Below are 25,006 nucleotides of genomic sequence, written 5' to 3' on the forward strand. Positions count from 1 at the left end.
AAGAGAAAAAAAACAAAAATTAACTTGAAAATAAGGCCATAGCCTGAAAAATCACCAAAAGTCCATGATCTTATACATAGTTACTGTTTTTATTTGCTTGTTTTTTTATTTAGCATTTTAAATAATTTCTTAATCCTATTACTCTTATTTAGTCCAATATAGAATACTTCTTAAGGCTCACCAACTTTGTAGTGTCTTCTGCTACCTGTTTAGTCTGTTCATAAGCCTCCAGAAAATACCACTGCCGATGGAAAAAGAAGGCAGGTGTCTCATCATCTAATACCTACAGACCATTGGCCATTATACCTCACATCATGAAGACCATTAAGAAGTTGGTCCTGGACTACACGAGTCCTCATGTGAAAAACCACCTGGTTTTGTCCATCACAGATGTCCACTGCAAACTGCCTATCAGACAAAGACTAGAGTGAAAGATGTAATTATTTGTCTGCAGCACAAAGCATATTATGGAAGAGAAAAAAATGTATATATTAGTATAAATAGCATATAAGCATAAATAGCATATAAGCATAAATAGCCATAAAAGTAATTAACAACTTCTGAAGCATTAGATTTAGCATAAAATAGAATGTCAAGCAAATAAGATATGTCAAGCAAATAGTTAAGTAAAAAAACATTAGTCATATTACATTATTTTTTAAGCTTGAAGCTTCTTGTTGGAGAAAGAATTGTCTGCAACTGAGCATCAGCAAAACTTTCACCATTTACATCTGATCACCTTTAGGGAATGGATGTGGAGGTGGTGCTCTGCTACAAGTACTTGGGGAGCTCACATCAATGACAAGCTGGTTTGGTCTTGTCATTTAGAAGAACTATATAAGAAAAGGCAGAGCAGGCTCTTTTTGCTTAGGAGACTACACTATTTAATGTGTATAGTGACATCCTTTACATGTTCTACAAACCTCTGAGTTGGCCAATATGGTTTCCTACACTGTAGTGTGCTGGGCTGGCAACATCACTTTAAAAGAGGTCCACAAAATCAACAAACTAATTAAAAAAAGAAGGCTCCGTTATGGGATGCACTCTCAACCTGCTGAAAGTAGTAGAGAAGGACAGAATAAAGACAAAACTGATGGCCATTACAAACAATGCTGCACATTCTCTCTCTGATACACTGAGTATTTTCAGCCAATGAATGAATCAGTAAAAATGTGTCAAGAAACACTACTGGCACTCATTTATACCAGCGACAATATGACCAGGTCAGAATTTTTTCTTCTTTTTAGTGATTCTGGTGTGTATTTGTGAGGGCTTTGTTGTTGAGCTTCTGTAAAAAGCGAGAATTCACGTTAGCTCCTGTCAGGGATGCCAGGGGCGACGACCCAGCCGGGACGCCTTGAGGGACCGGAAGAGGGCATACGCCCATTTGGGATCACGTGGGGGCCACCACCCTGGTTGTTTTGGGGGCCACGGGTTAAGGGCTTGGAAGCCCAACCCTGTAGGGGCCCGTGGTCACCGCCAGGGGGCGCCCCGATGCCTTGGGAGCCCTGGACCTCAGCACTTCCGCCACACCAGGAAGTGCTGGGGGGAAGAGAAGCAGGGACACCCGGAGTGCTTCCAGAAGGACAGTAGGCACTGACGCCACACTGGGGTGTATCGACAGGTGATTGCCGGGGAGCACCTGGAGCACATCCGGGTGTGGATAAAAGGGGCCGCCTCCCTTCATTCGAGGCTGGAGTCGGGTGGAGGCAGGACAAGGCAGGAGAAGAGAGAGAGTAGAGGCGGCCCGAAGAAAGACGTTGTGTGGCCAGGACTTTGGGGGGTTTGTGTGCACTGATCTTTATTGTAAATAGACTTTGTAAATATTGTAAATAAACGTGTGGTGGTGGAAAACAACATGTCTGCCTGTCTGTGCCCGGTTACATTCACACTCCATACAATTATTCAACTTAAAATTATATACCGAGCGCATCTGTATAATTTAAAATTGTCCAAAATGGCAAGATCCCATCTACAAAAGTTGCAATCAAATTCCAGCCTCATTGTGCCATGTGTTTTGGACGTGCACCAAATTAACATCATTTTGGACCAAACTCTTTAATTGCCTCTCAGACAGCCTTGGCGTCACAATCCCTCCTAATCCATTAACAGCTGTGTTTGGTGTACTTCCAGATGAGCTTAAAGTGGAGAAGGACAAACAAACTGTAATTGCCTTTACTTCACTATTGGCATGTACACTTATTTTGGTCAACTGGAAGAATCCTAATTCACCTTTTTAAGTCATTGGATAACTGATGTTATATATTATCTGAAATTGGATTAAGCCTAATTCTCACTTAAAGGATCTGTACAAAACTTCTTCAAAACCTGGCAGGATCTAATCAATAACATTTATTAATATGCATTTAAATTGAGGAAGCAGATGTTCTTCCCTTTTTTATTCTATGTATTTTAATAATTAATTAATTAATTAACTTATTTTTCCTGCTATTACAGTATTATTCTGTTAGCTTAGCCCTCTTTCTCCAGGGTGGGGGTTGATTTATTTTCACCCTAGTTTTATAAAACTTGACTTGCTTGTATGGAATGTTATTGGTTTTTAATAAATTCAATAATAAATTTTGAAAAAAGACAAATTTCTCCCAGGGACAAATTCTATGTATCTATAATAATAATAATAATAATAATACTACATTTTATTTATATTCTGTCTGTCTGTCTATAATAATAATAATAATAATAATAATAATAATAATAATAATAATAATAATAATGTGACGTCCCTTCGAATAAAACATTCAGGAGCTGCTTGTCCGGGGGAGTCTTCCAAATGCCAATTGGCTTTTTATTGGATATGCCGCGATATAAACGGTGCCCTACCGCCGCCCGTTGTCTGGGTCACAGGGACGCCTCCAAAATAACCCGCTTTCGTCCTATCCACCTCTTGCTTAGTCTTTAGCTGTTCGCTCCCTTCTCAACATGATGCTTTCTTCCTTTCGCTCCAGTTACAACTACCACTTTCGACCACCCCCTTCCCTTTTTTCTCAACTCACTCTCTAGGCAGGTTCCCCAAACCCTTACAAAAAGTGTTCCCCAAGACTCCACCCCATCACTGTTTACGCTCCCTACAGCCCATGCAGTGGCAAGACACGTCACAATAATAATATATTTTATTTATATTTGTCTATAATAATAATAATAATAATAATAATAATAATAATAATAATAATAATAATAATGCATTTTATTTATGTTCTATCTATTTTTCCAAAGTCCTGAAATAAATTCAGGGTGCCCTGAGTTGAACTGGCGTCACACCTATCAAACTTGCTGCCATTACTTTATTAAAAAAGTTGTGAAAATTGAGACATGGCTGAAATAAAATATTACAACGAGTAATTTTCTTTTTCTGTTGCTTTGCCTTTAATCATCCTCCGTTCGTAAATTGATTACTCCTGAGACATTTTCATATCGGAGTTTACAAGGAAGGATCTGCACGTTTTGTTCACATATTATTTGATAAGATTTACCAAAATCTGTTTGTAATGGTCAAAATATGTCAAGTCTGTACGTTATTAATACAACATATAAACTACATGTCTCTTACGCAAGCCTTGCTTGAGCCTTTATGACCCAAACTTCGTCCCGTAGTCTGCCTATCTGGGTGACCTCTGACAGGAAAAGGCGATTCATAGTTGTCACATTTTTAAAATAATTTCAAGTGGATATTCCTCAAAGACGTGACCGGTGGTATAGCTTGACCTTTCCTAAACTCACAAATGTTTTCAATAGTTAACACATTGGTTTAATAAGCTAATTGGTTAACTTTTTTTTTGTGTGTGTAAGCTTTTCCCATGATGCAGCGGCAGGGGGAGATTCAAACTGCCTCCCAAGGAAAAGAAATGGCGGAGTCTTTGGAACTACCGTTATCGGTGTGTACAGGGACAGAGACCCCGCTGGTTAAGGAGGCAGCCCTCTGTGAGGTTGACCTGCAGTCTGAGATTAAAGGTGAAAACAATCAGGAGTCTCAAGCAATAGAATTGTCCGAGTCTTTTTACGCCTTAGAGGAGCCTCAGAATGGACAAGTGGGGAGCGCGATGATGCCAGCGGTTCCGCCGACCGGCGTGGATGATAATGTGAGGTCAAGCCCTTCCGCTATAGCGGTAGAAAGCCCCTGTGATGAGACGAATCCGACAAGGAAGGAGGCTGACCATCGGGAAAGCAGCCCCCAACGCCAAGACGGTGAGTTACAAAACAAAAAAGATACGTCCTACCGTACGGAGTAAACCTCTTACTCATGGAAACTTTCAGCCATTTTTTTTGTTTTTATAGATTTAAACAACACAGAGTGACCGCCTGCTTTGCTTTGTCAAGGCTAATTTAAAATTTGGAGTTGACTTTTTACCTACGTTATGCGTACGTGCATGTTTTACCTTGATATGAGCGCCAAATGCTAATTAGAAACTGATAGCTAATCTAGAAATCAGTGGCTAGATCTGAGTTGGAAATCCTTCGCCTTTGCCGCTTTCATTCACTAGATTCACAGCTATTAGTTTCGTAAGAGTTTTTTAGGTAAAACAAATTGCAAATCAGAAATTAAAGTGGGTAGCTGTTTCCAAAGTTCGTGTCCACACTGACAGGTATAACGTCTAATTGACTGTATCACTGCTAAGGACTGAAAGAGTCGCACTGCTCTGTCACTGTACTGAACACAAGAAATTTGAGAAACACGAGACCACCAGTCACCACATCATCCTCATTTGTTTATCTAGTATCTGCTGTCTCAAACTTTCATCCAGATCCTTCTTAAAGGTTGTCAATGTTTCTGCTTCAGCTGCTTAGCTTGATAGTTTGTTTCAGATTCCTACAACTCTGTATAAAAAAGTGCTTTATGGCTTCAGTCCTAAATGCATGTCCCGTTAATTTTCAGTGTTGTCCCCGAGTACGTGATTCACACTTAAGCTGAAAGAATTCTGCTGGATCAACCTCGTCAATGACGTTTTGGGTTTTAAAGACCTGAATTTGGTCCCAACGCAGCTTGCTCTGCTCGAGACTAAACAGTTTTAAGTCACAGAGTCTGTCAGTTTACGACATGTCCTTGAGTCTGTTTAGGATGCACGCAGTAATTCTTCTCCAAACAGCTTCAAATGTTAATGTCGTTTTTTGCAGCATGGTGATCAGTACTGCACAAGACACTTCAAATGCAGTCTCTTCAGTGCATGATATATTCAGGGCATAGTGTTCTGCAATATATTTTTGACAATTTTCACAATACAACCTAAAATTTTATTAGTGTTTTAAATTGCTTACTTGTTGCTTAGACAATAAAAATGTCTCCACATAAACTCCTAAATCCTTTTCACAGATTTTTCACCAGAAATGTTGGTGTTTTGAATCTCACAAACTGGAAAGGTTACAACCATTGAAAGTTTTAATATTTAGGTTCAGACACTCATTAAACAAATATTAATATATTTTGACTTGAGAGCAGAAATCATAAAAAAATGGAAAAACGATCCATTTAACTTTGAACCTGGTTATCCAGTTCAAAGTCACAGTGACGCAATGCCCAACCTAGCAACGTTGGTGCCAACCAGCCCCAGACATTTTAGGGTACCCTAACTGTGCCAATTTATGATTATTTTTGCCCATATGTGCACATATTTGGGATGTGGGAGGAAAACACACTAGTTTTTCTTAATGCTGTTTCTAAAATTTTAATATACATATGAAAGTACAATGGAAGGTGTAACATTCTGAACGTTAGTCTTCTGTCATTAACTGAGACGCTTTGGGAAGCACTCCCAACCCGATGGAGGTAGTAGTGAAGAAGAAAATGAAAACAAAACCAAGTACTTTTATGAACAATGCTGCTCCCTCCCTGTCTCTCTCTCTGACACACTAGCACCAACAAGTTATCCAGCAGAAGTGTGTCAAGAAGTGCTACTGGGGCTCTGTGATACAAACTGCAATATGCCTGGGTAACGCCTTAGTGTGACCTTGCCTGCCAAGTCAGAAATGTTATCTTTTTAGTTTTCTGTTTTTACAGACTTTCTGTATGTATTTGAGAGAGGTTTGTTGTCATAGTATAATATATTTTATTTATTGATCTTCTTTTAAAAGCCAAATTCTCCTTGGGAGACAAAGGTTGGTCCATCCATCTGTCTATCTAGTATATTGATTATATTTTATATAATTTGCATATTTATTAAAAAGAAAAAAGTACATAGTGGGAGAGTTTGTTTTGGTCGTTCTCTATACAGTAGTAATGGTGAAACAGTAAAAATGTATTAGTCCAAAAATTTTTGAATATGTGCAGAAATAAAAAAAAAAAATAGACGTGAGACAGAAAAGTATCTTCTGTACAGGAACTACAGTTTGGGCATATATTAATACCACACTTACTAAATTTAGTTGGGTGAAATCTACTGATTTTGGAGTGGACTTTTTAAACCTTATTTTGTTGAACAAACGTATATGTCGGGGATCAGGGGCCTCATGTATAAACTGTGCAAACGCGCAAAAATGTTGCGTAAGCCTGTTTCCACGTTCAAATCTTGATGTATAAAACCTAAACTTTGCGTAAAGCCACGCACATTTCCATGGTAGCTCATACCCTGGCGTACGCAAGTTCTGCGCTTGGTTTTGCATACTGGCGGCACCCGGCGTCAAAGCAGTGCTACTGTTCCAGTGTAGTTACCCTTTCTTTTTTAGATCCATATCCCCCTGATGGGGCTTTATAAATACACTGAAATTAACAGCATATTTCTTATTAGTTTAATGCATCTGATTGTAATTAACCTGTAACAATATAATGGTCCACGGAATGGCCAAACTTTTCCAAATACCATAACTGCTTTAGCGTTGTTATTCTCACTGCACCTGTTTCTTCTTTCAGCTGCTCCCATTAGGGTTTGCCACATCGGATCATCTTTTTCCATGTTACTCTCACTGCACCACTTGGAGTTGCTGATCGGAAAGAGAATTATTGGTATACAGCATCAAGCACACGCTGCCTCAGCCATGCTGCCTATGAAATGCTTGAACGCTGACCGGGATTTGGGTAGCAGAAGAACGTGGAAGTTGCCGTTTGCACAGATTTATGCATCTGGATTTTTTTTTTGTGCGTAAGCACATTTGCGCTTTTGTGCTTACACCATTTTCTAGTGTTAATTCTACGCACGGCATTATGCATGAGGCCCCCGGCCTTTTTTCAGTTTGTGTTGATCTTCATTGCAAAACAAGAATATCTTCACTATATGAGTTTGGAATGCCACATCAACATATGCTACAAACATTTTTTTATTTTGAACAGGGTGGTATTGTATAGTATTCCTGTTTTCTATTTTATAACCCCCATAACTTATGTCTGTCAATACAGTACTTTTTGTGCTCTTTAACTGTGTTTATTTCAAAGGTTTTGCCTTCACAATTTTCAGAGTTATATGGTGAGATATATTTTAATTCGTAAATCATACAAAATGGGTGGTACTGTATAGAATAAACCTTGGAATGGGGGACAAAGGGTAAAGAATATTGGGACCTGGGTTTATATCTTGACTTGATCATTAAGAACGTTTCCCACAGCTGTTCTCCCTGTGTCTGCAAGGGTTTTCTTTTCTTTTTTTTTTCTTCCCCTTTTTCTTTCTGCACCTCTGAGATATGTGGGTGGATTGATTAGTGACAATAAATTGGCTGAAAATGTGTTTAAGTGTACCTTAAACCTGTGAACTTGTACTTTTTACATAGACAAAGAATGACTGATTTTCATTTTTTCTTTTAAATTAACTAGATTTGCAACTGTCTTTTGGTGGTAAAGATGAAAATCATACAGTTCTGGAACCTCAAGCAGATCCTGAAAATTTGAAAAGCTCCACCAGTCCCAGTTCACTTTCCAGCCTAACTAGCAGGGACTTTGATGAGCCTTGTGTGTCTGTTGAATTTGCTGGATATGTCACCCAGGAGACTTGCTGCAAGTTTGTTTGTGAGATTTTTAAGTACCTTCTTTACCAAAGGCAACAACTTCCTATGCCTTTTGAGCAGATGGTGTTTTTTGAGAAGAAACGGCAAGCAATGATTTTGGTAAGCATAACAGGGTTACAGTTTTTTATATTCCTATAATTAGTGCATCTTTTTAAGAAGGTGTTATCTTAAAAGTAAAATATGCATGGCTTCCAAAGATAACTGATATTTTAAATTATGTTTACAGAATCTTTTTTTCAAAGAAACTGCATCATTTATAACCTGTAATTCAGTTCTCCAGCACAAAACACTGGCCTTAGCCTTAAAAATAACATGTTCAGGTGAATGCAGATGAACCACATTGTTTTTAAATTATTGTTCAATGGGCTTTGCTTTATTAAGTCTAATGTACTAGAACATAAATGACTTGATGCAAACTAATTATTCAACCTACTACACCTCATCAATTTCCTATTAACTCGATTATTCAAAATCTTGCTATTCACCACTTTGTATAAATTTGGGTTTGGCCCTAACATACGTGCATGGATCAAACTATTTTATGCCAGTCCAGAAGCTTCAATTTGTATTAACAACACTATCTTGGACTACTTCAAACTAGAACTTGGTACTAGACAAGGATGCCCCTTGTCACCACTGCTATTTGCAGTCTCCATTGAGCCATTGGCTGTTCACTTTAGAAATGCATCAGAAATAAAAGGGATTTTCAGATAAGGTCTTGAATAGAAAATATCAGTATATGCAGATGATATGGCACTGTATATATCAGACCCACAAAATTCAGTGCCTGCAGCCCTAACTGTACTAGCAGAATTTCAGAAGATATCAGGAGAAATGTGTGCTTTTTCCAGTGAATTCTCAAGCAAACAGCATTAGATCAGACACCTCATTTATCATTGCAGATCAGTTTCAATATCTAGGGGTAAATAAATATCAATGCATTTAAAGGGTAACCCCACAACAACCTAAATCAGAAGGGAGCATGGCTATACCTAATTTTCAATTTTTATTACTGGATGACAAAATGCAAGCTATAAAAACCTGGACACTGACACAAATAAACACACACTAGATTGGTCTGCAACAGAAATGAAATCCCGCAGTACCTCTTTATATTCCTTGCTTTGTACAGCTGTAAATAAAGGGTATCGTCAATATACTAACAACCCAATTGTCTGTCTTTCACTCAGAATATTAAACCAATGTAGGAAGCAGTTCAAGTCGGAGAATATTTTATCTGTGGCACCTCTACATGATAGCCACCCTCTCAAACTTTCACAGTGTTTTAATATTTGGAAAACATATGGGATTAAATCATTTAGAGATTTGTATATAAATAATGTCTTTGCGTCCTATGATCTGTTATAGTCTAAATTTAGTTTCCCATCAACACAATTCTTCCACTATCTCCAAATCAGAAACTTTTCTAAACGAAATCTGCCTCATTTTTCCTTACCTCTTACCTATTTCTGTTCCAGAAGAGATAGTGATCAGTCTTGAAGACTCTGACAACATTTCTATAATATATATATAAAACTCTTTTAAAGACCCTTCCTTTTAAAGATCCTAAAGTACAGTGAGAAAAGAATATCTTACTCAAACTTTCAGAAAAGGAGTGGAAGGTAGCCATACACAGAATTCACTCTAGCTCCATATGCGCAAAGCATTCAATTATTCAACTTAAATTTTTTTATTGAGCACATCTCATTTCATGTCCAAAATGTTACCAGGGCAAGATCCACCCTGCTAATGTTACAATCAAACTCCATCTTCACCAGGCCACATGTTTTGGGTGTGTACCAAATCAACATCATTCTGGACGAAACGTTTTAAATGCCTATCAGACAGCCTTGCTGTCACAATCCCTTCTAATCCAATAATCGCTGAGTTTAGTTTACTCTCAGGTGTTCTTAAAGTGGACAAGGACAAACAGACTGTAATTGCCTTTATTTCACTATTAGCATATAGACTTATTTTGCTCAACTGGAAGAATCCAAACTCCCTGTTAAGTCAGTGGGTAACTGATGTTTTATACTATTTGAAATTGGGGGAAAAAATATCAAATTCTCTGTTAGAGGATCTGTTGAAACTTTTTTTTTTTATAAACCTGGCAGGATCAAATCAATAATATTTTAGAGTAAGCACTTGTATTTGGGACATAAACTCCTTTCCCTCTATACTGCTCTCTAAAGCAAGAGTTCCCAAACTTTTTTCGGCCGCAGATCCCTTTACCAAAAACTTTTAAAACCATCGACCCCCTAGTCCTTTACTTTACTTACTCAAATTAATAAATTTGTACAGTAATCAATATTAATATTACTAGATATCAAACTTTTCATTTTAATCACTTGTAATTAATGATTGAAAAAGATAAAAGGGCTATGGAATATGGCATTATCTTGAGCAACATTTAATATCGAAACCTGCACTAATGAAAATTAAAGCAAAAAAATATGAACAGTTTTTTTTTTACATTTTTGACATTTATGAAAGAGAAATATGTAAATTAAAAATAAGTACAAATAGTCAAAGCTGTACTGTCTACATTTCTTTTTTGGTTCAGTCAGATTATCTGAAGAAATAAAAACTTTTATTAACAATTTCGACAGCCCCTATGATTATATATATATAAAAAAAAAAAGTATGTATGTAATTGAAACAGAAAATTTTTGTTCAAACTCGAATAAATAAATTGTGTCCTGATTTTCTTTTTCGTAGTACTGCTCCTCAATTTTATATTCAAAGTTGAAATCACAAATAAGTACGTCACATCAAACAAACCAATTTCTAGTGTTTTATGAAAGCATGACCGTACAAGACTGATAGATTCTGCAAATATCGAATAGCCATTGTCTCGTCCCACTGCGAGCAAGTGCGGACATGCAGTGGTTTTTCATGTCCGCACTTGCTTTGGTACGTTCTGTAAGACAATGCACAGACATGTTTGCTACATGTATTTTCCTGCATTCTTACGCGTGACTCTCTTTTAATAACACATTTTACCTTTTTCGTTCGCAAGTTTGGTATGTAATGTGATTTTATCAAAAAAGTGTTTCTTTGAATTATTTTACTTCTTAATTAGGTACCTATTGGAATCATAGATATTTTGAAGTAACAAACAAATAGCAGCAGTAAGGGGGTCTATTTTTGCTGTCGTCGACCCCAACTTTTTTTATTGAAACTATCGACCACTTTGGGAACACTTGCTCTAAAGTTTTACTCTGGCTGTTGGCCTTTCTCTCTTTCTCATGAGTGGGGGTTGAATTAATTTTAGTTTTAAGTTTGACTTGATTTTATGGAATGTTAATGCTTTAAATAAATTCAATGAAAGTTAAAAAGGAAAAAAAAAATGATGCGAAATCTCGTTGATTTTAAATTGGGCGTTACCCCAAATTTTATTACAGAACAAAACTCTTTATGCAAAATTTAGACTTAACCAGAAGGTAATGAGCTAATTTTAATTAACATGATAGCAGACTGCCATGGTAACTCCCTAACTGAAAAAAAAAAAACATTTAAAAAAAGTCTTTGCACAGTAATCTTGTGGTTTCTGTATGAAAGTCGGTTTTAGTAACCTTATTCACTTTGCAGCTGGAATGCCCACTGCCTGATCACTAACTTTTCCTGAGAGCATGTCCATGTTGACTGTCTGCGTCATAGCTCTATTTGACACGTTACTGTGTTAAACCTAATTGGCATGTATTACCAGATATGCAGTGCTTGATCATCTGCATCTGTCCCATCTTCAAAGATGGGTGAGAGTACCCTTGTTCCCAACCCTAGTCCTATTTTTTTTAGTTTTTTAAATTATTTTAAGGTGGTTTACAGACACTAAAAATACACATGCTTGTGTGAATAAAGCATCTACCTATTGACAGTCATATTGATGTATCTTATGACTTCTGGAACCTAATTTGAATGACATTAATGAATTGTGTGACAGGTTTATATGAAATTCCTTTGTGTGTTATATAGCACTAGCTACATTACTTGTTGAAGACGGGTAATAGAATAAAGTAAAACATTTAATATATTTTGCCTTATTTATACTGTCCATGTTCGTCCTATGTGGTTCTTCGGTATCCTTGTGTGTCTCAGCCTGTCTTAGCTGTTGCTTCCTGTCTTGAGCGCATTTTTGTAAAGCCTGGTTCTTGGGCGTCATCATTTTCAAGGCATGTTACTCTCTTTTTGTCCATTTATACTTCCCATCTTTGGAGGTGAATCTAGTATTGTCACATTAGTCTGTAGAAATCAATCAATCAATCAACATTTATTTAAATAGCACATTTTCATACAGAAACATGTAGCTCAAAGTGCTTTACAAATTGAATAGAAAAATAGAAGACACAATAAAAAATAAACATAAGTCAACATTAATTAACATAGAATAAGTAAGGTCCGATGGCCAGAGTGGACAGAAAAAACAAAAAGAAAAAAAATAAAATCTGTAGGGGTTCCAGACCAAGACACCGCCCAGTCCCCTCTGGGCAATCTACCTAACATAAATCAAACAGTCTTCTTTGTATTTAGGGTTTTAATGGAAGGACCTGATGATGATGGTCACGTAGACTTCTGGCTTTCAGTCCATCAATGTTGGTGCATCATGATGCTTTGAGTAGGTGGTGGTGGTGGCACAGGCCAAGAAACCGTAAAAAGAAACAGAAGAGAGAGTAGGGGTCAGTACGGATTTTGCAGCCACTGTGAATAGTTATTATGAAGAATTGAACATACAGAGTATCAGTATTAAGTTAAAAGTTAAATAAGTTAAAGTGAAGTTATAAAAAGGCCATGTTAAAGTAATGTGTTTTCAGCAGTGTTTTAAAGTGCTCTACTGTATTAGCCTGGTGAATTCCTATTGGCAGGCTATTCCAGATTTTAGGTGCAAAACAGCAGAAGGCCGCCTCACCACTTCTTTTAAGTTTAGTTCTTGGAATTCTAAGCAGACACTCATTTGAAGATCTAAGGTTACGATTTGGAATATAACGTGTCAGGCATTTCGATATATAAGATGGAGCGAGATTATTTAAGGCTTTATAAACCATAAGCAGTATTTTAAGGTCAATCCTGAATGACACAGGCAACCAGTGTAGTGACATCAAAACTGGAGAAATGTGTTTGGATTTTCTTTTCCTAGTTAGGATTCTAGCAGCTGCATTCTGCACTCGTTGCAAGTGATTTATGTCTTTTTTGGGTAGTCCTGAGAGGAGTGCGTTACAGTAATCTAGTCTGCTGAAAACAAAAGCGTGAATTAATTTCTCGGCATCTTTCAATGATATAAGACGTCTAACTTTTGCTATGTTTCTTAAGTGAAAAAATGCTGTCCTAATGGTCTGATGAATATGCGATTTAAAATTCAGATTACAGTCAACAGTTACCCCTAAGTTTTTTACTTCCGTCTTAACTTTTAATCCTAATGCATCAAGTTTATTTCTGATAACCTCATTGACTCCATTATTGCCAATTACTAAAATTTCAGTTTTCTCATTATGTAGTTTGAGAAAATTACTATTCATCCATTCAGAAATACCAGTAAGACATTGTGTTAGTGTATTGAAAGAGTCAGAGTCATCAGGTGCTATTGATAAGTACAGCTGTGTGTCATCAGCATAGCTGTGGTAACTCATGTTGTGTCCCGAGATAATCTGACCTAACGGAAGCATGTAGATTGAGAAAAGCAGCGGACCCAGGATAGAGCCTTGTGGAACACCATATCGGATATCATGTGTCTTTGAGATTTGATTACCACAACTCACAAAGAATTTTCTACCTGCTAGGTAGGACTCAAACCAATTTAAGACACTGCCAGAGACGCCCACCCATTGACTAAGACGATTTCTAAGAATATTGTGATCAATGGTGTCAAATGCAGCATTCAGATCTAAGAGGATGAGAACAAATAAATGGCCTCTGTCTGCATTCACTCGCAAGTCATTTACTACTTTAACAAGTGCAGTTTCTGTGCTGTGATTTTTTCTGAAGCCTGACTGAAATTTATCAAGAATAGCATGTTTATTGAGGTGGTCATTTAAACATCACTTAGTACGTATTTTCTTTGTTGTCATTGAAATGCTCCATTTTAACTTTGTTTTTTGTATATAAAAAAAAAAAATACAAATAAATAAATAAAAGCTGTAATCGGGTATTGAACCTTGCACCCCTTTTCAGTATCCTCGTATGTCAACCCCTCTTGCCCAGCGCTTCCTTTTTCAGTCATGTTGGCTTTGAATGCTCCTCCAAATCTGTATTATCAGATTGCTTGAAGGGAATGGATTTGCTCACGCACAAACAATAGAGGTTTGATATAGCATGTACTCCTCAAAAAAAATGACTGGCATAAACAAAATATAAATTTCCTGTTTTTTATTTGGCAAAGTCCCCTTTGTTGAGCAAATAATTGTGCTTATGCAGAAGTAAATTATTGGGGGGCCAATAAACTTCCTGTGACTAGAGGAGTCGACTTTGATGAGCAGTCTCTTGTGATACAGTAACATCGACAGGTGTCTTAAGGCCTTGACACATTACATGACTTTTCCAGCAGTTCTGTCGCAGACATCATTTACATTATTTTAATGAGTCAGAAGCAGACTTCGAATTGTATATTCTGATATACCTAGTGACTCTGTCCAATGAGTCTGTGACTTGCCCTGACAAAATAAAAAAGGTTTAGTTTAGGTCGTAGGGGTGGGCTGTGTGTGTGCGCGCAAGAGTGGACAACCGATGCAAGTATAAGGCGAATAACACCGCTACAAAGAATCCGGAATGCATGTGTCTTGGACCTCTTTAACTGGTAAAGAGGAATGAGATTGCAGTTGAACTTGCAAAACCTGAAAAGCATTTGTACATCACTAGCTCTGTCAGGCAAAACATTGTTTGTCAGAAAAAGGGATGAGCCTGTGATGCTTTGGAAATGTGAAGCTGTGCTGGAAGGTCATTGCACAGTTGAGTTATTTGTCATGCTCTGCAATTTCTAGTCATGTAATCTGACATACGTCAAGTTTGTCATGCTCTTTGACTAGAAGTTTTGTAATATACCACCTGATTTAGTGCCTCTATAAAAAGGCGAAAATAAATAACATTTATTGTCTGCTTTCAGAATTTCTTGGGTAAATTAAGACGCATCATTTACATAAGTAATTCTGCTTTAATGCTTTCTCATTAGAAATCTTATTTTTACTTTCAGTAGCATCTACTGTTTGAGTAATAAAATAAAGTAAGGAAGGTTAACACACCAACTCTAAAACAAAATATCTATTCTATTGTGCATGGATGCAGATTAGGACAATTATTTTAGAAACTCTGGACTTGCAATATGAAAATTCGCTTCCTTCCTTGTTCATACTATTAGTTGCCAGGTTCATATGGCTGATATTTTACCTCTCATTTTCAAGACCTAAAAAAGAACCCCAGGAATATTACCCATTAAATTTATAGTTGTATTTATTTCCATAACCTATGTACATTTTTCTTGTTTGAAGTTTAGCTGTAAGTAAAATGAATTGAAGTATGAGTGTCTTTTTACTATCAGACACTTGTAATATTACCTCAAAAAATGTGTACTCCGCTAAAAGCCCGGTTTTTTAAAAAACACTTTGTGCATTTGTTTTTTCTTTAGAGCTCTTTGCAGATAGCTGCTATCTGTTTATTATGTGAAGGTTGTGTGTGAAATGGAGTTTGTGCCTGATTGAGCACGAAAACATATGTTCACTTTGTTGCTCTGATTTAAGTGTAGATTTTTGGGCAAAAATTGCAAATTTATCCATTTACAATTTAATCTACAACACAGTGCAGAAACTGAAGGGTTCTGAATACTTTCTGATAAGGAGGATCCTATGTCTGCAATTTAATAATTGAATTGTGCTTCTCCATACATTGGTAAATAATTAAACTAAATCTCAAATGTTCAACTTTATACACAATTAATTAATTTCAGCTTCTGATGTTGAAACATAATCATTTTTCATCAATTCCTGTTTGACAGTACACAAGCTTTTCTTATAATTGGAACTGCTTTCACTTTTTTTTTTTTTAGTGTTCAAGTTTTAATGAAAGAGGGTGAGCATATGTTGGGAGTTTCTGTATGGTGCATGTATTTTATTAGCAATATATTGTTGGTGTGTGAAAGGAGTCGGAGTCTGAGACAATTTTGGGTACCTGGAGTCTGCAAAAATAATCCAACTCCTAATAAATTTAAATTGCAATGGGGGAAAAAAAAGAGAGAGCAAGTTTAAATGTCCCATTTCACAAACAGTAGTCATAATTAAATACTTCTTTGATGTAAGAACAAAGCCTAGTGCATAGTTGTGTTACTACTAGTGTGAAGTTCAGCAGAGCTATTATACAACCAGACATTCACATATTGTAATCTGGATTATGGTACATTACAAAAAGTGTTCATTTTATTTCAGATATAATGTGTTTAACAAGTTCATTTGAGTGTTAACAAGTGTAATGATGTAGGTGTCGGCGTGTGCTCTGGCCTGCTGTGTGTTCAGGAGTTCTGTCTGCACTCTCCACATATGCTCCCACCCAGGGCTGAACTTTAGCATAACTTTGTATACCACCTGTTCTAGAAGATTTTGAAATTTAAAAGGGAACAGATTTTATGTATTGTGACAGATAATGCTTCTAAAATGTTAAGCACAATTGAGAAAATGAATAAAGTAGATGAAGAAAGTGACAAACGGATATTAGAAGAAGACCGTTCTGCAAGTATTTGAGAAAGTGAAACCGAAGGGAACAGTAAAATTTTCAGAAGGGTCTGGCTGCAGACCATGAACTCTCAGCCACATGCACGCTCAGCCACTGACGTCAGATGCACGCTCAGCTACAACAGGAAGTGCAACCGGGGAGTCATTTTTCGATTGCTAAGTTGGTACGTTTGCTAGTTATAGTCTTACCATTTATGAACAATATGGAATATTCTTAATATACAGGCTGGCCTGTGTTGGTTTATTAACATGTTTACCATTTTAACAGATCAAGTTAGCCAAGGTAAATGCTTGCCTGTTATTGTAATTACTAACATCATGGCCGTGGTAGCGTGGCGAGAGCGCTGATGTTTACAGCGTGCTAGTTTAGTGTTTCCGCTGTTATCCCAAGGAAAAAACAATATTGCAACCATCTTGCTAACATTATTTAAATTTAATGTATAAAGTATTTACGTGTGAATAAAGAGTAAAATGAAAATAAAACGGAACAATTCTGTGTTGTTAATAATCTTATATATCAGAACTGTAATACGTACTATACTAGACATGTCATGAGGTAACAAACTGTGATTAATAAATGGTAGAGGGTAAAGGACATTGGACACATCAGTAATCAAATGTTTATATATTAATATAAACATAAGGAACCCCCAAAAAAAACCCAACAACAACAAAACACATACTAATAAAAAACATTAATTTAGTTAAGGAGGCAGCAGTACATAGTTAACTTCCTGCAATCCACCATTTCTTCTTAAAAACTGTGCATGTCTTGCACATGGCTAAACCCAAAACAAAATGGAGCCAGAACATCATGGGGGTATTTTTCGTATGTGGATTACTCATTTAACCGGATGTAATTGTTGACGATTTGGCCTGATCCTGGATCTGTCGGTTTTTCGAAACTCTTGCTGGATGTGTTGTCATAGCAGCAGATCCAAATCCTCAAACCTGGATTAGCTCACACACTTCATCAGTTTCTATGCATGGAATTCATTCAGTCATGGCTTTGCCGTTCATGAATGAGCTACTAATTGATATCAGTGCGCAAAATTATAAGAAGACAATTTCATATAGAGAGGGTTTTGCGCGATCGGCAAGATCCTTTATTGCTCCTGGAGGAAATTATTTTCGAAAGATACCGCTTTAGCTGAGGGGGAATATTGTACCTCAAAGATTTATTAGCACCTTATATTTGAAGTCAAACTAGGCGAAGTCGGGCTCTCACAACCACACAGACAGTATGCATTGCTTTGAGTTTTTTTTGCAAGTGGCACTTTTTTTTTTTATATACTGTAGGCAATGCGGAAAATCTATCTAAAAGTGATGTTTGCCAGGCAATTCGTAAAGTCTGTTTGGCTCTGAACTATTTCCTTCAGGGTTTCTTAGTGTTTCCCGGACACCTGTGTGTGCAGACAGTAAAATATGTGTTTCATGCCATTGCAGGTAGGTAATACACAGGCAAAAACACTCACAGCTCCATAAAGAATCTCACAATCAGCCTAACATGCTCATTACCCAGGATTTCCAAATGTGATTGGGGCACATGGGACTGATCAGAGTGGAGTTTGATCAAACATTATTTGGAAAATGTACCTCTCCTCCTGATGAATAATCAGACACAGTGTCTTCATCAAATATTTGACCTTCGTCAATATCTCGTTGGTCAGACATGGGTTCTAGGGATATGACATTCCCTGCAACTGACCCAACAAAAAAAAAAAATTCCCTCAGAAACAGGGCGATGGGCATTTTGCTGGAGAGCCAACTCTTCTGCAGGGGTTAGGTCTGGACCGTGTGGACCTCCATCTGTGTTTTGCTTGTCTGCCTTCTTATTAGGTTTAAAATTAATGTTTCTTATATATGATTCTTTTTGTCAACAATTCTTTAAATGGTTATATACCAATATTTGCCAGTTTGAACTATATTCTTGTACTTCACTTTAACCTGTTCCCATGTTCTCCTTGGGCTCACGTCTGATCTGGAATTATGACATATTAAATAATAATTAATCTGACACATAGGAAATGAAACGCTGCATTCCGTAAGTACAATGCACACTACTTTGCGTTTAATTTGTCAGCCACTTTTTGCCAGCTGTCTTTTCTGGTTTGGGCTGCTTTTGCAGTGTTACCCCTTGTGCATATTAAATCTTGAAATTCTTCATATCCTTCGAATAAAAAGGTCCTGCTCTGCTTGTGTAGAAAAAAAAAAAAAATGTACCCGTTCTTTCGTCATTTTGTTGCAGCCTACCAAAGATTTGCTGATCATGTTTTCTAGACTCAATGTATATGGGCTTTTCAATCAGCGTGGGCGCGTGCAGTCATCTCAGATGATTAGATTCAGCTAGACTAATCTACTACACCGCTACGTTTGAAAAACTGACTTATCCCAGATGAACTTCACTGGCATTAACTCATCCAAGATGAGGCATCTGATCACGGATGATTTAAGCGACGTATGGAAAATACCCCCCATCTCTATTAACTAGTGAATCTTCCTCTGCATTCATTGCTTCGTACTTCTGCAGAGCCTTCCCAGCATCTTCCTCTTTCATAGTCAGTATCTGGGGCAACTGGACCAGACCAATGAATTGGTGTTGGCTGTCACTGCACCACTGATTGGCTGTTTTGCGTGTGCAAGGACAGATACCTTAGACAGGAATAAAAATTTGGTGTATTTATGTAAATGTGTTTTATGCAATTATTATTGATATATAAAAAAACTGATAAAAAAAATTTAGTTGTACTTCTGGTGGTATTGATGCATCCTCACTGTGCTGCTACAGCAGCCCGTGTTAATATTGTTATCAAACTGTTTGGTACGTTCCTACCTTCACCCCCATTCATTTGGTATGTCCCTATCTCCCTTTTGCTATTGGCGCTGCTTTTGTTTTTACTTTAGTTCCCACCATATTGTATTTAGGTTAAGGAAATTATCGTCCTTTTACCTTCAAGTTATCAATAGTTTTACGTCCTAATACTTGTATTACTATGGCAAGAAATCTACATTAAAGTATACAGACTCTCAGCCATGACTTCTTGGTGAGTAAACTATCTGTCCACGTTCACTACAACCAGTTGGGCGACGCACACTTCGTACAGATTTGGTCTTGGGAGAGAAGCCTCACTAATACGGCGTTTGGGGACAGAATACTCACAGTATAGTACGTATTACAGTTCTGATATATAAGATTATTAACGACACAGAATTGTTCCATTTGTTTTATTCTTATTTTACTCTTTATTCACACGTAAATACTGTATACATTAAATTTAAATGTTAGCAAGTTATGATGGTTGCATAATTGTTTTTTCCTTGGGATAACAGCGGGAACACTAAACTAGCACGCTGTAAACATCAGCGCTCTCGCTACGCTACCACGGCCATGATGCTAGTAATTACAATAACAGGCAAGCATTTACCTTGGCTAACTTGATCTGTTAAAATGGTAAACATGTTAATAAACCAACACAGGCCAGCCTGTATATCAAGAATATTCCATATTGTTAATAAATGGTAAGACTACAACTAGCAAACGTACCAACTTAGCAATCGGGGAAATGACTCCCCGGTTGCACTACCTGTTGTGGCTGAGCGTGCATGTGGCTGAGAGTGCACGGTCTGCAGCCAGACCCTTTTGGAAATTTTGGATAACATTGCTGAAGAAGCATCTAAGCTTACTACTATTCAGCATATGCATTGTGCTGTTCATACTCTGCAACTTGCAGTAAGAGAGAGATTGAAAGATAGTCATGCAGCTACTCTAATTGGCAAATTGAGGCAAGTAACTGTTGCAGGCAGGGATCGTAAAACAGTTGCCATTTTGAAAAGACATGCAGGAAAATGAGCCATTTTGGATCAAACAAGACGCTGGAGAAGCACATATTTGATGGTAAAGTGTTTGCGTGAACTATAAGACTTTCTTGAAGAACTGGACAATGAAAATGTTTTATTAACTGAAAGCCAGTGGGCACAAGTAAAAGAATTGGAAAGTCTATTTTCTTACCCCTTTGCTGTCACCAAGAGGTTGCAATATGAAGATTTAACACCTGGTAAATTTTTTTTGGAATGAAAGAGCTTGATACTGTATATTTGCCTGAACAAAAGTGGAGGGTTAATAGCTGATGGCATCGTATCTTCAGTGACGAAAAGAGAGAGTCTCTTACTGGATAATCAAATCTTGTTAGCTGCTATTTATGTTGGTCCAATGAGCTGAATTTTGTTGAGCAGTGCCCAGATTGCTAATGGAAAAAGGGCACTCAATGATATAGCAGTTCATATGAAGGGAGTACTACTACCTGAAACACCACCACTGGATGAAGCTATAAGCTTTGGTAACTCGGGATCCTTCTCTTCAAATGAAGAATTAGACTTTGATTCCTACTTGGACAAAATGGAAGTTTCAAAAGCAAACCGACATCACCTATGCGTGAAAGATAAACGACCAGTAAATGTCCAAATGAAGAGATTCCAGCAGGAGTTTTTAAAGAATTAAAAAGCTGAAAAGTAAGATCACTCATCGAAACTGACTGTAAAAGCAGCCATCCTTGTTGATCCAGAGAGTATTAGGGATGTGGCTAGAACTGTAACAGCAAATCCAAGTCAGTGTTGAAAGACTATTTCTAGACTTGAAAATAATCAAGTCAGATTTAAGAGCTTCTATGAAAGAGGATCTGTCAGAAGCAATTCTGTTTATTAGAACGTTGCATTGCATTTAACAGCTATCCTACTCTACAACTGTATCCCACGTTATATAAACTGGTTTTTGTTCATGTAGTTAAGCTTTGTTTTTGTTTTAAAACTACTGAAGAATGTGATTTATATTTTTTGAACTGGTAAAGTTCCTGATTTTTATGCATGGTATTACTTTATAGCCACTTGATAAAAACAATAAATAAAACCTTATTGTTTTTCTTTTTTTTTTTTTGTTTAACTGGCCAATACGGTAGAGAGTCGGCTTCCGAGCCAGTAGCTATGTGGATAAATGATGTGTATGTTGCCTTCCTTCAATCAACATGGAAAATACATTAGCAGGAGTCGGAAGAATTTATCTCCCGACTCCACAGCCCTGGGTGCGTGTGGTTTATTTTTTTTAAAGAATGACATACATTTTAGTAGCATACACATCTTTCGCATTGGCTTCAGCTGTGACTCTGAGGTACCCTACTGTGTGCTTTCATTTTATTTTGTTTGTATCAGTTGGTTAGGATGTTGAGATTAGCTCAACAGGACCTTCCCAGTTTATCCTATACTAAACATTAATCTAGTCACTTCTGTTTCATGCTGACAGGCTGAATACTGGTTCTTACCTTAAATTTGATTAACAATTTAGTCTTTTTTTGCCATCAGTCAAAATATCTTCTAGTCCATGTTTAACTTTGCTCAGTCTTGTATAAATGATGCATTTTGGAGATCTTATGTTTTCACATTACAGCTTCTTTGTCCTGGACTTTAGTCTATTGTATGCATAAATGATTGTTAAGATTGGATAGATGAAGATTTGCTAGAATATATTTTTTAAAGGCCAATTTTGTTGTTTCAACAGACAAATGAGCTGGGCAGTAGAAAACCACAGAAAGAAGATGGCTGGGACAGTAAAAAATGTCAGCGGGCAGTTGATGACCTGGAAGAGATCTTGCACAACCTGGAGGTGCTTTTTTCTCATAGTCTGGTGCCCCGTGTGCTCTTTCTTCTTGGAGGCAATATCATGCTGCCTAAGGAGCTATATGAGGTCAATCTCCAGGAAATTGCCTTGGGTCCCAATGAGCAGAGCCTAAAACCAGCAACCTGTCTTAGAAAGATCTTCAGAACACTCTTCATGGCTGATATTTTTTCTGACCCCAAATCAGTTCAGCTTATGACCACAACAGTCATGGTGCAGTGCCACCGAAATTGTGGTGTCAGTTGGTTCCGGCCAAAGGTAGAGTATACAGTGCCAACTAGGGTAAAGAAGCAGATCATAGCTCTTTCCTGCAGTGCTGGTGCAGAGCTAAGCCATCAAACGCTCTTCCAGATGGACCATACAGACTGGGATGACTACATATGGTTTCAAGCACCAGTGACTGTTAAGGGATTTTATAAATGATTTTAAAAGGGAAATGCCAGCAGTGGCAGCAGGTGGACACTACATTAGGTATTTTATTTTGTGGCTGCATGCATGAAAATACATTATATACATACATAACATGCAAATGGAGAGTGCTGATATAAAAAAAAATAGTAATTTCAGCAAATCTTTTTTGGAATACCTCATTATAACTTACTGGATAAAAGGAAGGCATCTATTGTCTGATAGTTAAGTAAATTCTTCATGTTAAACTTTTTTGTTCTGCATTTGAAAACAGTGGGCATCAAACTGGGAATTCCCAGATGACATGTAGGGAAACAGCAATTTGATGTGTGGGCATTATTCAACCATTTTAAATTCTTATCAAAAGTAAAAGTTGGTGCTAAATATTTCAAGCCACAAGGCCATACAGTCTGGATTTTATTTGTTAATTTTTCCTGACTGTCTAATCTCTTATTTAGCTAGAGAATTCTTTAAGATTTGTTAAATCACAGCATCCTAAGTCAAATAACACTTTTGCTGTGCTGTTTAGTGTTGGTTTTTATGTAAGCATGTACCTGTTTTAGTATAATTTGTATTTTTTTTTCTCCCAGTTTTTAGCTTTTCAATCTTTTATTTTAACATCAGTTTTGTTATTTTTGTCAAAGTTCTCTTCTTGAACATCTGTCTTACCTCCATGTTACAGAGGAACCATTTTATTTTTACACTTTTCAGACAGAGCAAAGAGTGGTAAATCCTTTCAGTTATTCATTATACTTTAATTGCAATTTAATAAGAGGATAAGTGCGTTTTAGAATAAGTAATTTAAAGGGAAAAAAAAATGACAATGTTAATAGTATTATAAGGGTTTATACAATATGGAGGGGAGGTGAATTAGCAATGTTCCTGAAATCTATTTGATTTCTTGCTTGGAAAGGTGTTCTGTACAGATTTGTTTTTATTGAATTAAAAGTTTAATCTGTTATTTTTAATAAAAATGTTTCACAATTTGTGCATTTTTTTGTAAATGTATACTTTAGCTTTGGTTATCCCTCGTTAGATGTTGACGTTGGGTTCAGAATATTAGGTTTCTGTTTTTTCTTTCAATTTAATTCCCAAATGTGTCTTTTGATGTTACAAAATAGGAAGAGTTTATGCTAGGAGTAGCTTTGGGTGGAGGTTGTTGCTTACGACTAGAGTTAAACGCGTCTTCATTACTAGTATTGGCATTATTCTTAAAAGCACCCATCTGTTAACACTGAGAAATTTTGAAGTAATTTTTTATTTTAAAATGTAGAAGTGAATCTCATCAGCATTTTCCTTTTTAAAATGCATATGTATTTTTAGTAATTTTATGCTTACAAAGTATGAGTCTTTGTCTAATAATATAGCTATGTCTCTCAGATGTTGGACTATAAACTAGGGCAGAGTTTAAATTATCAATAATTTAAGTAATGGCATCCTCTTTTAATTTCAAATGTTGTGTTCAAGTGCTATCGGACAGTTGGTGAAGGCTAGTTTTTAAATCAGAAATTCCATGTGGTCATAATATGAATTTGGAGCTTCGATGTGGACAATTTGGTGAAATACAATGCTACCCAAAATCTCCAAGTTGTGTTGTAATGCTGACCTTTCATCTTAGTTAGTTGTATAAAATAAAAAGCATAATTTGGTTAATCAACAGTGCCATTTTTTGTGGTCAAATTGTATTTGAGGAGAAGTAATACACATTTAATACAGTTGGTTTGCTCTTTATTTTCTCAAAAAAATACAATTGATCTTTTTAATCGCTTTTTTTGCAGACCAAGTAACAAATCTTCAGCAACTTTGCATTAGCTCTGAATAGTATGACCAGAAATTCAAATGAACACCTTGTAGTGGCAAGGTGCACTTGGAGCTCTGAATATTCCATTAGTGCGTGAACGCAGCATAAATACAAGATCAAATACACTCACCTAAAGGATTATTAGGAACACCATACTAATACGGTGTTTGACCCCCTTTCGCCTTCAGAACTGCCTTAATTCTACGTGGCATTGATTCAACAAGGTGCTGAAAGCATTCTTTAGAAATGTTGGCCCATATTGATAGGATAGCATCTTGCAGTTGATGGAGATTTGTGGGATGCACATCCAGGGCATGAAGCTCCCGTTCCACCACATCCCAAAGATGCTCTATTGGGTTGAGATCTGGTGACTGTGGGGGCCATTTTAGTACAGTGAACCCATTGTCATGTTCAAGAAACCAATTTGAAATGATTCGAGCTTTGTGACATGGTGCATTATCCTGCTGGAAGTAGCCATCA

General features: G+C 36.9%; 1 protein-coding gene across 1 annotated transcript; it reads left to right on the top strand.

The window, feature by feature from the left end:
- Nucleotides 1-3,602: 3,602 nt before the first annotated feature.
- Nucleotides 3,603-24,530, top strand: LOC120516732 (MAD2L1 binding protein). Its single transcript, XM_039738618.1, has 3 exons — nt 3,603-4,203; nt 7,754-8,043; nt 22,201-24,530. Exons 1-3 carry the CDS (start codon nt 3,816-3,818, stop codon nt 22,738-22,740), a joined length of 1,218 nt encoding a protein of 405 aa, XP_039594552.1. The 5' UTR covers nt 3,603-3,815; the 3' UTR covers nt 22,741-24,530.
- Nucleotides 24,531-25,006: the final 476 nt, after the last annotated feature.

This window comes from Polypterus senegalus, chromosome 16, assembly GCF_016835505.1.
Source record: "Polypterus senegalus isolate Bchr_013 chromosome 16, ASM1683550v1, whole genome shotgun sequence".
Taxonomy (NCBI): domain Eukaryota; kingdom Metazoa; phylum Chordata; class Cladistia; order Polypteriformes; family Polypteridae; genus Polypterus; species Polypterus senegalus.